At 36.5% G+C, this 13011-nt stretch overlaps 3 protein-coding genes across 7 annotated transcripts in view; all 3 read left to right on the top strand.

Annotated features, from left to right (window-relative positions):
- LOC121891933 (butyrophilin-like protein 2) overlaps positions 1-13011 on the top strand; it is a 52470-nt gene that overhangs the window by 17887 nt on the left and 21572 nt on the right. For both annotated transcript variants that reach the window (XM_042404637.1, XM_042404638.1), the window contains exon 3: positions 1497-1838. In XM_042404637.1, the coding sequence (XP_042260571.1) occupies positions 1497-1838 (342 nt within the window). The remainder of the gene's footprint in view (positions 1-1496; positions 1839-13011) is intronic.
- Positions 1-13011, top strand: part of LOC121891965 — a 203674-nt gene that overhangs the window by 181232 nt on the left and 9431 nt on the right. The window contains exon 1 of one of the 4 annotated variants that reach the window (XR_006094234.1): positions 12499-12897. The exons of 1 other annotated variant lie outside the window; for it this stretch is intronic. The gene's annotated coding sequence lies outside the window, so the exon portion shown is untranslated. Of the gene's footprint in view, positions 1-12498; positions 12898-13011 lie in introns of those variants that run through there. 2 more of the 4 variants (XR_006094235.1, XR_006094233.1) reach the window with 2 other exon arrangements.
- On the top strand, positions 2713-10798 carry LOC121891964 (OX-2 membrane glycoprotein-like). Its single transcript, XM_042404688.1, has 4 exons — positions 2713-3796; positions 9183-9524; positions 10065-10373; positions 10591-10798. Exons 1-4 carry the CDS (start codon positions 3739-3741, stop codon positions 10683-10685), a joined length of 804 nt encoding a protein of 267 aa, XP_042260622.1. The 5' UTR covers positions 2713-3738; the 3' UTR covers positions 10686-10798.

Raw genomic sequence — 13011 nt, 5'->3', positions numbered from 1 at the left:
TTTCAACTTTTAACTCAATATCTGTCTTGTTGTGATACCAGTGTCTCACAGTTAATACGGTAATAATTTATTGACATTAAGAGGAAACACAGAGCTTAAAGAATCTATACAGACAACACCTATATATAAATAATATATAAATGTTCTTAAATCCTTCATTCTGTCACACAGGGATGCTGAGGAGATCTTATGAGTAAGACAATTTCATAATTATTCACTTTACATATTTATTATTAATTGCTTCTTCAGAAAACGATTTAATAAATTTATGTTCAACTAAATGAAATTTAAAAATGATAAAACGAGAATACAGTTTTACATATGGCTCTTTTCTTTTCTCAGCTGGCCCCACTTGGGCTCCGTAGATGAGAGAAGTTTACTTTATCAGACAGTTTAGCTCATTTTTTCAGATCTTGAAGGCACCTATCACAATCTGCTGAGTTACGTCAAAAATACAATCTGATCTCTTTCTCAGTTTCTCAGCACATTACGTGAAGACGCTTCACTAACATCAGCATCAAAATAACTGAGCTGACACTTGTCACAGCGTCCGCCCTCATCCTCTCGATAAACTCATGCCCCTGAGTGCGGTATGCAAATCAAAAAGCGAAAGAAACGGATGTTACCATCATTCCGGCGCTCAGAGACGTAAAACGCTGCTTTATATTACATTTTAGAAACACATCAGTGTATGTTTATGTTTCTTATGTAGACCTATATTTATTCTAGTGATAACTTTTTATTTTAACATCGATACCATCAGAGATCAGTATAGTTGACTTGAAACTTGCAGCGATGATGACACAAGCTGCAGTCATGACAATGTTTTTTATTTTAGGAGTCTTTCCAAAAGGTAAGAGAGAGATGTCACAATAACCCGTGTACTTACAGTCCTTTTTTCTGCTGATATTGAAAGCACCGTGATGTTTCCTGTGTATTTTTAACTCTAACTCAAAATGAACGTTTTGAGAAGAAATATTGAATCCTGCTGATTTATTCTTGTTTTACACATTCAAAGTGCGACAGGTGAATGTTTCTTGCTGGTGACAATTTTTATTTACAGAAAAGACAAAAGACAAAAAAGCAACACCTGTAATTTATCAGAAATGTGATTGCTATAAATAACTCTGTCTCGAAAACAGCTACGTGTTCTTCTTCCTGTTTTCAATATCTGTGTTCATCACAACCAACCAGCAACACATTTATGAGTTAACATGAAGTTTAAAGTGACTCAAACTCTTTTTCACTTTTAATATCACTGTTCAGTCTCTATAATAAAGTTTAGTACTTTACCTGCAGCCTGTCCTACTTTGAAAAGCAAAACTATATTTGCTGAAATAAATCATATTTTATCTCTGAGTTGCAGTTTCTGCTTTACATTATAAATCAATTTGAGCAGTTAAGTATCAATTTATAACTGAAATTGTGTTGAAATATTCACATCAACCTAAAGTTCACACACAGTTTAAACACCATATTTCTTTTCCTCCATGCAGGTCTAACAGCTGTGATACAAACACAGCAGACTGTGATGGCAGCAGTAGGAGAAGATGTCCATCTCAGCTGTCAGCTCATGCAGTCTAGAGATGTTCGTCAGGTCACATGGCAGAAACTTTCACCTGATGGGAAGAAGAAGATTCTTGCCAGCTACAACAAAGCCTCAGGGCAAGAAGTGATTCCTGGTTTTCAGGGCAAAGTGGAGTTTAAAGATGCTGGACTGCAGCACTGCTCCATAGTTATCAGGAAGGTGATGGAGCAGGATGAAGGCTGCTATCTCTGTTTGTTTAACACGTATCCTGATGGTTCTCTGACAGGCACAACCTGCCTCCAACTCTATGGTGAGCTCCTTTCTTCACTTTTGAAGACATATTTGTAGTGAATTACAGTTTTAACTTGTTTCAAAATGATGGCAGTTAGAAATGATGGCTGTTAAATTGTCTGTTTGATGTCATTTTGCCATGAAATGCAAATACTTCACATCACTAAAAGCATGTTGTACAAACTCCGCATTTCACTCACTTTGCATCCAAGTGTCATAAAAGTTAATTGTCTTCACAAATGTAAGAAAACATGATGGTCATGATATTTAAATTATATTATTATTGTATCAAATTCCTCAATTTGTGAAATGAAATGTAGGAAACAGAGACAACTGCTCATCATAATGTTCAAGAACCCAGAGATTTCTTAAAATGCTTGTTTTATTCAGTCTAAAGCCCAAATATATTTGATTTATAATGTTATAAAACAGAGAAAATCAGCAAACTAGTTGATTTTCTTTAACAACTTGCTCCATGTGATATTTTTTTAATGTTTTTGCCTTTGTGGAGTATGTTAAATAAAGATTTTAAGTTAAGGATGTAAGATTTTGGTTTTAATATGATATGATAATAAGACATACAATGTACACTTTGGATTACAGCCAGCAAAGGCCGACAGCATCCATCACAATACACTTTCCCCTGGACCTTTGTTACAAAGTAAACGCACAGATGTACCCCATAGTTAAGTACACCAAAATAGAATAACAGCAATCATAACAATAACAATAACAATAACAATAAGAGCAGCAATAGCTAGGGAAGGACACCAACAGGACCACGAAGGACCGCAAAGGCTCAGCCTGCAACCCAGGGTTTCCTGCGAGATGAGAAAGCACAAAAAACTCTGGGGAAGAAGCCAAGTTAGTAACATGCATTGATGTTACATGAATGCATATAGATGGAGAGGAGGAGGAGGAGAGAGGAACTTGGTGCATCATGGGAAGTCCCCCCGGAGTCTAGACCTATAGCATCATAACTAAGGGTTGATCCAAGGTGAGCTTGGCCGGCCCTAACTATAAGCTTCATTAAAAAGGAAAGTTTTGAGCCTACTCTTAAATGTAGAGAGGATCTGTCCTGTTCAGACATAAACATAAGAACAGGTAATTTCAACTTTTAACTCAATATCTGTCTTGTTGTGATACCAGTGTCTCACAGTTAATATGGTAATAATTTATTGACATTAAGAGGAAACACAGAGCTTAAAGAATCTATACAGACAACACCTATAAATAAATAATATATAAATGTTCTTAAATCCTTCATTCTGTCACACAGGGATGCTGAGGAGATCTTATGAGTAAGACAATTTCATAATTATTCACTTTACATATTTATTATTAATTGCTTCTTCAGAAAACGATTTAATAAATTTATGTTCAACTAAATGAAATTTAAAAATGGTAAAACGAGAATACAGTTTTACATATGGCTCTTTTCTTTTCTCAGCTGGCCCCACTTGGGCTCCGTAGATGAGAGAAGTTTACTTTATCAGACAGTTTAGCTCATTTTTTCAGATCTTGAAGGCACCAATCACAATCTGCCGAGTTACGTCAAAAATACAATCTGATCTCTTTCTCGGTTTCTCAGCACATTACGTGAAGACGCTTCACTAACATCAGCATCAACATAACTGAGCTGACACTTGTCTCAGCGTCCGCCCTCATCCTCTCGATAAACTCATGCCCCTGAGTGCGGTCTTAAAGCGTGCAAGTATGCAAATCAAAAAGCGAAAGAAACGGATGTTACCATCATTCCGGCGCTCAGAGACGTGAAGCGCTGCTTTATATTACATTTTAGAAACAAATCAGTGTATGTTTATGTTTCATATGTAGACCTATATTTATTCTAGTGATAACTTTTTATTTTAACATTGATACCATCAGAGATCAGTATAGTTGACTTGAAACTTGCAGCGATGATGACACAAGCTGCAGTCATGACAATGTTTTTTATTTTAGGAGTCTTTCCAAAAGGTAAGAGAGAGATGTTACAGTAACCCGTGTACTTACAGTCCTTTTTTCTGCTGATATTGAAAGCACCGTGATGTTCCCTGTGTATTTTTAACTCTAACTCAAAATGAACGTTTTGAGAAGAAATATTGAATCCTGCTGATTTATTCTTGTTTTACACATTCAAAGTGCGACAGGTGAATGTTTCTTGCTGGTGACATTTTTTATTTACAGAAAACTAAGACAAAAAAGCAACAGGTGTAATTTATCAGAAATGTGATTACTATAAATAACTCTGTTTCGAAAACAGCTACGTGTTCTTCTTCCTGTTTTCAACATCTGTGTTCATCACAACCAACCAGCAACACATTAATGACTCAACATGAAGTTTAAAGTGACTCTCACTCTTTTTCACTTTTAACATCACTGTTCAGTCTCTATAATAAAGTTTAGTACTTTACCTGCAGCCTGTCCTACTTTGAAAAGCAAAACTATATTTGCTGAAATAAATCATATTTTATCACTGAGTTGCAGTTTCACCATTACATTATAAATCAATTTTTAGCAGTTAAGTATCAATTCATAACAAGTTTTGTTGAAATGTTCACATCAACCTAAAGTTCAAACACAGTTTAAACCCCATATTTCTTTTCCTCCATGCAGGTCAAACAGCTGACATACAAACACAGCAGACTGTGATGGCAGCAGTAGGAGAAGATGTCCATCTCAGCTGTCAGCTCATGCAGTCTAGAGATGTTCTTCAGGTCACATGGCAGAAACTTTCACCTGATGGGAAGAAGAAGAATCTTGGCAGCTGCGACAAAAACTCTAGTCAAACAGTGAATGCTGGTTTTCAGGGGAAAGTGGAGTTTAAAGATGCTGGACTGCAGAACTGCTCCATAGTTATCAGGAAGGTGATGGAGCAGGATGAAGGCTGCTATCTCTGTTTGTTTAACACGTTTCCTGATGGTTCTCTGACAGGCAGAACCTGCCTCCAACTCTATGGTGAGCTCCTTTCTTCACTTTTGAAAACATATTTGTGGTGAATTACAGTTTTAACTTGTTTCACATCGATGGCAGTTAGAAATGATGACTGTTAAATTGTCTGCTTGATGTCATTTTGTCATGAAATGCAAACATTTCACACCACTGAAAGCATGTTGTACATACTCATCACTGCATTTCACTCACTTTGTATCCAATTATATCAAGTTCCTCAATTCTCGACATGAAATGTATGAAACAGACTGACTCAACTGTTCATCATAATGTCCAAGAACTCAAGATTTCTTAAAATACTTGTTTTATTCAGTCTAAAGCCCAAATATATTTGATTTATAATGTTATAAAACAGAGGAAATCAGCAAACTAGTTGATTTTTTGTAACAACTTGCTTCATGTGATATTTTTTAATGTTTTGTCTTTGCAGAGCTGCATGAACCCATTCTACAAATCAGAGAATCAAACTCTACTGAAGAGACAGTTGTGTCCTGCTCGGCCACAGGTCGTCCTGCTCCCACAGTAACTCTGAATGTCCCACAACAAGACCTCTACTTCTCTCACAACAGCACAGTCAGTGTCACCAACACCAACAGTACAGTCACCGTCACCACTACAGCTGTGCTGTCTGGTCTCCATGGAAACGGTGCACAAGTTGGATGTGCAGCACGACTGCTCTCAGTCCCTGAAATTCAGGTGTTTATGACGATTCCTGCTGATGGTGAGAAACACTTCCAAAACCACAGATTCATAAATTAATTATCACTTTATGATTCTGATATTTGTTTTTCTTTCTTCAGGTTTTAATGATGAATCTGGATCCAATAAGAGTAAGTTAACCTTAAAGTTGTCTCAAGTCAAAATTCACATTTAAACTGTAGTTGCTTTATGAATGTTTAGTGTCTCATATCACATTTTTTCCTCTTTTTCTCATAGATTTCACTTTGATCGTTACATTGATCACAGTAGTGGTCGTTGTTTGTGTTGCTGTAGTCATCACTGTCCTGCTCAGACATAAATATAAGAACAGGTCATTTCAACTTTCAACTCAATATCTGTCTTATTGTGATACCAGTGTCTCACAGTTAATATGGTAATAATTTATTGACATTAAGAGGAAACACAGAGCTTAAAGAATCTATACAGACAACACCTATAAATAAATAATATATAAATGTTCTTAAATCCTTCAGTCTGTCACGCAGGGAGGCTGAAAGAGATCAGGATATCTTATGAGTAAGATAATTTCATAATTATTCACTTGTTCATATTTATTATAAATTGCTTCTTCAGAAAATTATTTAATCTGTCTTCTCTTTGTCTGTTATGGCTAGGGTTAGGGTTAGTATTTAAGTTCCTTTCTATCTCTATATCTCTCTAACTAATGTGTTATTTATACATTAATCTGATTCTGATGCACTTTACTCTTCATGGTCCATTGTGTACTCATAGTCAGCCTGTTTATCCACATAACTGTTAACTGTCAGAGTCATTCAGTGATAGAAATATGTATGATGTATTATAATAATGTGAGTGGAAATTGACTCATGTCTTGTTTTTATCTGAAGGTGAATCTGGAGAATGAACAGATCAGGAAACGATCACCTGAGAAGAAAGATCCAAAAGGGGAGAAACCAGAACCATCATCGTCCACAGTCAGAAGTCTATTTAGTGACAAACAACCAACAAGACTGTAGTTTCAATACAAAGTCAGTCAGACTTGAACAAAGCTGCATCAAATCATGTGTTGGTAAAATGTTCAGACATTGTAAAAGAATCAAAATGTGTCCTGAACAAGATGAATCTCTCATCTTATATCTCCAGATCAAAAATATTAATGTACACAGAGGTTTTGATGTTTTTGTATTATTTTTACCATATTTTTGTCATTACATTTTAAACTTTTTAAGACAAAATAAATAATTGAATGTTTTCTTTGACTTCCTTTCTCTTCTTTCTTGCTGTTTGTTGGGACTTTAAACTTTACCAAGTATTTTGTAACATCTATAATATAATTCTGATATATTGTTTTACACCAATTTGTTGTTGCCTCATCAATTTTTTAAAGTGAAATGGTTATAACTTTTGGTTTTGTCCCTTGCACTGTTTACTGCTTCTTTTCTTTTTAGTTTTTTTTTTTTATAAAATGAATTTTGCCGAAGATGAAATTACACTGAATGTAAATAATGAATGTGTATTATTCCTGGAAAGATGGAGTTTTTTCTATAAAACTATCTTTTCTACTTTGTATTTGTCTGCTGTAAATATTTCTGAACATACTTTCTCATGTCAGGTGTTTAATTACAGCTACATTTTTCATCAAGCAGTGTCTTTGTCTCTTCCTCTTAACTTGGTGTTAGATGTGTTTGTGTGTCACAACTACTGTCTCAGTCCTGCTCATTTAGTCCTTTCTGCCTCTGTCTCAGCCTCCAGCCTCCTTCTTACTTCTCCAGACCTCTTGCATTGACATTGAACCTTTCATTCTCTGCCATTCATCACCTGACCACCAGGTGGCCTCAGACTTCTTCACTGGTCTGCTCACCTGTTCTCACCTGTTTGCCTGATAACTTGAACTTTGAACTGTTAAAGTGCCTTTACCTGATGTGATGTTGTTGTTCCTCCTGACTGGCTTCTGTTAAGCAGATTGTTTCTTTTCTTCAGGGGACACTTTCAGATGTAACACACTGTTTATACAGTATTTTTAGAACAAATCAGCATTTCATAAAGAAGTTTGTTCAACAAACCTTGCCACTTGCAGCAACAATGACACACGGTGTCTTTCCAAAAGGTAAGAGAGAGATGTTACAGTAGTCTGTACTTTTACAGAAGTCACTTTTTCTGCTGAAATTGAAAGCACCGTGGAGGATTCCTGTGTATTTTTAACTTTAACCCAAAGTGAATGTTTTGAGAAGAAATATTGAATCCTGCTGATTTATTCTTGTTTTCCACATTAAAAGTGCGACATGTGAATGTTTCTTGCTGGTGAAATGAGGTGGGAAAAAAGGAAAGAGATTTCAGAAGAAAAGTCCCTTTCATTTATGTATCCTGCCTCGTTGCCTGCCTACATCCTCTTTGCCTTGCACACACACCCGTGACCCTGAGTGTGCTGTTAAAGTCTGACAGTTGGCACGAAACGCAGGATCTTCCGCAAAAAAAAAAGAAAGAAAGTAACCTGATGTTGCCGAATTGCTTCTTTGCTCCGTGGGACACTTGGAGACCAATGCACTGTTTTATATTACATTTTAGAAACAAATCTATGTATGTTACATGTATGACTATATCAACTCTAGTGATAGTAATTTTGATGATATTAACATTACGAGTTAACGTTTGGGTGACACTTCAAGAGGACACACAACCACCACAAACAAACGGAGTTAAAAGAGAAAAAGGGAGGACAGGCAGGAGGACGTGGACGTTGTGTGAACTGTCTTGGAAAATTAGACAAGGTAAGTATTAGTTTTGTTTGTGAATGTGTCAATATATTCTGTAATTCTATTGTTTTTCTCTGCGGGGACAAGACGATCTGAATAAATATTTGCATAGATGATTGCAAAGCAGAAATTATTTGGAGTGAAGACCTAAGAGTCCCACAGTTTAATATGTGGGCAGTTTCGCATGTTGTGTTAAGTATCTGAAATATGTTAAATATTTGACGTGCAGGGCTGTAAACCTCACAGCTATATGAGCATTTAAAAATAAGGGTGGTGTGGCTGAGTGTGCACATTTAGGCCAAAATCCGCCTGCATGGCTTGGACACGTTTTATGCTGTCATCTCATTTGCTAATTTTTTCGCTGACGTGACAACTGTAGAGCCAGAATTGGTCAGTAAATGGTCACTGCAGTTCCCTTAATGTGATTATTTTTGTCTTTACATTGAAACCAACAAACATCAGTGTAGTTGAGTTGAAACTTACAGCGATGATGACACAAGCTGCAGTCATGAAAATCTTTCTTGTTTTGGGAATCTTTGCAAAAGGTAAGAGAGAGATGTTACAGTAGTCTGTACTTTTACAAAAGTCATTTTTCTGCTGAAATTGAAAGCACCGTGGAGGATTCCTGTGTATTTTTAATTCCAATCCAAAGTGAATGTTTTGTGAAGAAATATCTTTATTCTTTTTTCCCACATTAAAGGTACGACAGGTGAATGTTTCTTGCTGCTGACAGTTTTTATTTACAGCAAACTAAGACAAAAAAGCAACATTACCATTCATGCATTAGTGCATAACAGGATTTTTTTTAGTTTTACAGGACTAGTGTTGAACTGCTGATCACCCAGAGGGTAAAGGAGGGAAGAAGCTGTAATAGAGGCCCTGAAGTAGAAATCTATAACAGAAATTGTGTTGAATTGTTCACATCAACCTAAAGTTCACACACAGCTTAAACCCCATATTTCTTTTCCTCCATGCAGGTCTAACAGTTGTGATACAAACACAGCAGACTGTGATGGCAGCAGTAGGAGAAGATGTCCATCTCAGCTGTCAGCTCATGCAGTCTAAAGATGTTCTTCAGGTCACATGGCAGAAACTTTCACCTGATGGGAAGAACAAGAATCTTGCAGGCTACAACAAATACTTTGGAGAAACAGTGAATCCTGGTTTTAAGGGGAAAGTGGAGTTTAAAGATGCTGGACTGCAGAACTGCTCCATAGTTATCAGGAAGGTGATGGAGCAGGATGAAGGCTGCTATCTCTGTTTGTTTAACACGTATCCTGATGGTTATCTGACAGGCAGAACCTGCCTCCAACTCTATGGTGAGCTCCTTTCTTCACTTTTGAAGACATATTTGTGGTGAATTACAGTTTTAACTTATTTCACATCGATGGCAGTTAGAAATGATGACTGTTAATTTGTCTGCTTGCCATCATTGAGTCATGAAATACAAATACTTCACATCACTAAAAGCATGTTGTACATACTCTGCATTTCACACATTTTGCATCTAACTGTCATAAAAGCTGATTTTTATTATATCCCAAATGTAAGAAGACATGATGGTCATGATATTTAAATTATATTATAATTGTAACAAATTCCTCAGTTTGTGAAATGAAATGTACTGTAAGGCATAAAAATGAAAGATGCTGCCCTATTGTGCATTTTGTGCACAGGAAACAGAAACAACTTATATCACAATGATCAAGAACCCAAAGACTTCTTAAAATACTTGTTTTATTCAGTCTAAAGCCCAAATATATTTGATTTACAATGTTATAAAACAGAGGAAATCAGCAAAAAAAAAAAAAAATAACAATTTGCCCCATGCGATATTTTTTAATGTTTTGTCTTTGCAGAGCTGCATGAACCCAATCTACAAATCAGAGAATCAAAGTCTCCTGAAGAGACAGTTGTGTCCTGCTCGGCCACAGGTCGTCCTGCTCCCACAGTAACTCTGAATGTCCCACAACAAGACCTCTACTTCTCTCACAACAGCACAGTCAGTGTCACCAACACCAACGGTACAGTCACCGTCACCACTACAGCTGTGCTGTCTGGTTTCCATGGAAACGGTGCACAGGTTGGATGTACAGCACGACTGCTCTCAGTCCCTGAAATTCAGGTGTTTAAGAAGATTCCTGCAGTGAAACCATTACCAACTGATGGTGAGAAACACTTCCAAAACCACATATTTATAGATTAATAATTATTTTATGATTCTGATGTTTTTGTTTATTTTTCCAGGTTTTGATGAAGAAAATGAATCTGGTAACAGTGATTTAGTGAATATTCATGTGGTCTCCTGTCACTAACATCCACTTCCCATTTGATAGTTGCATTAAGAATTTTGTTTTATATGACAAATGTTCCTCTTTTTCTCAGGTTCCACTGTGATCGTTGTGTTTGTTGTGTTGGCCTGTGGTTGTGTTGCTGCAGTCATCGCTGTCCTGCTTACACGAAAATATAACAGCAGGTAAGTCTTTCAGTCAATATCTATTGTAATACTTGTGTCTGAGTTAATATTGAAATGAATGTTTGTTCAGCTTTAACTTTTCTTAAATCCTCCAATTTGTCACAATGGGACTCAGAGATGAATGAGATGAACCAGAGCAACAATTACAAACAGTTATGAGTAACACACTTTCATACTATCATCATTCACTTGCATATAGTTATCATGTATTCCTAATTATTTCTGATCAGCCTCCATCCTGTTGTGTATTGTCACTTATTTTGATTCTCACTAACTTGCCTCTTTGTCAAATCAGTTTTATTTTTGTAGCCCAAAGTTGCAAATTTGTCTCAGAGAGTTTTACAATCAGTACAAAACATGTTTATTCACATTAAGAGGATACACAGACAAGTGTGTTGCAGCTGCAGGTGTTAGAAACATGATTGGTCATCCAGCCAATCTCAGCCATTTGAGTAACCCACCAGGCCAGGGAAGAGTAAGAGTTCGATTTTTTTGTGTTGAGTTAAGAAGAAATTTATAACAGGAACTGTGTTGACGTTTTCACATCAACCTAAAGTTCACACACAGCTTAAACCCCATATTTCTTTTCCTCCATGCAGGTCTAACAGCTCTGACACAAACATAGCAGACTGTGATGACAATTCTGCCTTGTGACTCCACCAAGTATTTTGTAAATTCTTGTTGTTTTACACCAATTTATTCTTGCATACATCCATATTTTTGTAAAAATTTAAATAGATTCTGGTTTTGTTCTTTGCACTATTCTCTGCTGCTTATTTCCTTCTTTTTTATTTTTTGTCACACAAACCTAGTAGCAGCACAGATGAAATTACAGATTATTGAATGTAAAAAAAATAACGTGCAACAAAATAAAAAAACCCATCAGAAGCTTCAATCTAGTAATTTTCAAGATTGACATTTATTGGTAGATCTTCAGATACATGTTAGACTTTGTGTGACATAAAACATTTTTCTTCTTCCTCTGTGATTTTTGGAAAGTGTTGGTTAAAATTGGTATTACTGCTACTGCTGCCACTGTTATTATGTCTTCTAATGCTAATGAAGACAACAATAAAGGAGCTATCAAACCTTCATTTTCTTCATAATGTCATTTATTCCAAACTGTGCCTCAATGTCTGCTGCAGATTTTTTTCATAAGTAATTTGACAACATGGCCACTGGAGGTCGCTGTTTATACACATTTACTGTGGAAGTGTTGAGACATGAAGTTACTAAATCCAGAATAGTCTATGTCAGAGCCATATAGAGATGTATACAACTGAATATGTGGCATTTTCATACAGTGTGGAAAAGCTTTGTTCTGTTCTCTGAAGCTAGTTGGTTACATTTGCCTCATTTACAGTTATTTACATAATACTTTGGCTAATTACCCTTCTGAGCTTGTCTGCATAATGCTGACAACATAGCAGGAAGAGCATGATAGTCATACACTTTAAATATTGCCAATATTGACACTGAAAAATTGTGCATTTATTCATTATGTGCAGTAAATGTATTGTTATAGCCCACAGGTAGGTAGACACAGCAAAAGTCAGTAACTTCAATGTGTGATTGTGCTACTAATGCAGATTTATCTTCTTTATAGATGAGAAAAGTACCCTGCTGTCCACAGAGATCATATTCATCTACATATTCATGACAGTTGGACATTTAAGCCAAATAACACTTTCAGTTATTTAGTTATTTAGTACTCAGCAGTGGAGGAGCTTCATGAACACTACTCTGCACTGTTTTGCCTTTTCTCCTTTTTCACCTGCTGAGAAGAATTTTCTGTGTGACCTCTTCTTACTAAGGATACTGATCAGTGTATTTCCTGGTGTGCAATTCCCCAGGTGGCGTAGTTGTACAACTTTCCATCTCCTACCCGTCTTCGGCCATACTATATTTGAGTCTCTCGGCCTCAGTACGCTTATCTTGCCCTTTAGATAACGGACATATTTTCGTCAGTGCATTCAGTACTTCTGGGAAACGGAGTGAGCGCATAGCATTTCTAGATGCCCAGCGCGTCGGGCATAACCCCTTAAGTGTTGGATGCCAAGTTTCCATCGTTTATTTCTCCTTTAGTTTCTCACAATACGCACAGAAAGCAGAGTTGTATGATGCAAGTGTCAAGATAACGTCAGCAATTCTCGTCAGTAACCTCTGACAAAAAGTTGACTTCACTCTTATATTCGGAGGAAATTTGCTCATCGATGGTTTCACTGCCACATATCATAAATTACACAAACTGCGTGAGAACGGACGTGTTCATATACTTTGATCTTTCGGGATAGTCTATGCCAGTCATTAATTCCTGCCCTGGTCTCCAG

The sequence above is a fragment of the Thunnus maccoyii genome, chromosome 24 (assembly GCF_910596095.1).
Source record: "Thunnus maccoyii chromosome 24, fThuMac1.1, whole genome shotgun sequence".
Lineage (NCBI taxonomy): Eukaryota > Metazoa > Chordata > Actinopteri > Scombriformes > Scombridae > Thunnus > Thunnus maccoyii.
The sequence above is the reverse complement of the archived record's forward strand: the minus strand, read 5'-3'. Positions and strand labels throughout refer to the sequence as shown.

Coding starts and splice junctions, on each gene's coding strand:
- LOC121891964 (XM_042404688.1), top strand. CDS start 3,739: ATGATGACACAAGCTGCAGTCATGACAATGTTTTTTATTTTAGGAGTC. Junction 3,797..9,182: donor TTTAGGAGTCTTTCCAAAAG/GTAAGAGAGAGA, acceptor TCCTCCATGCAG/GTCTAACAGTTGTGATACAA. Junction 10,374..10,590: donor GAAACCATTACCAACTGATG/GTGAGAAACACT, acceptor TCTTTTTCTCAG/GTTCCACTGTGATCGTTGTG.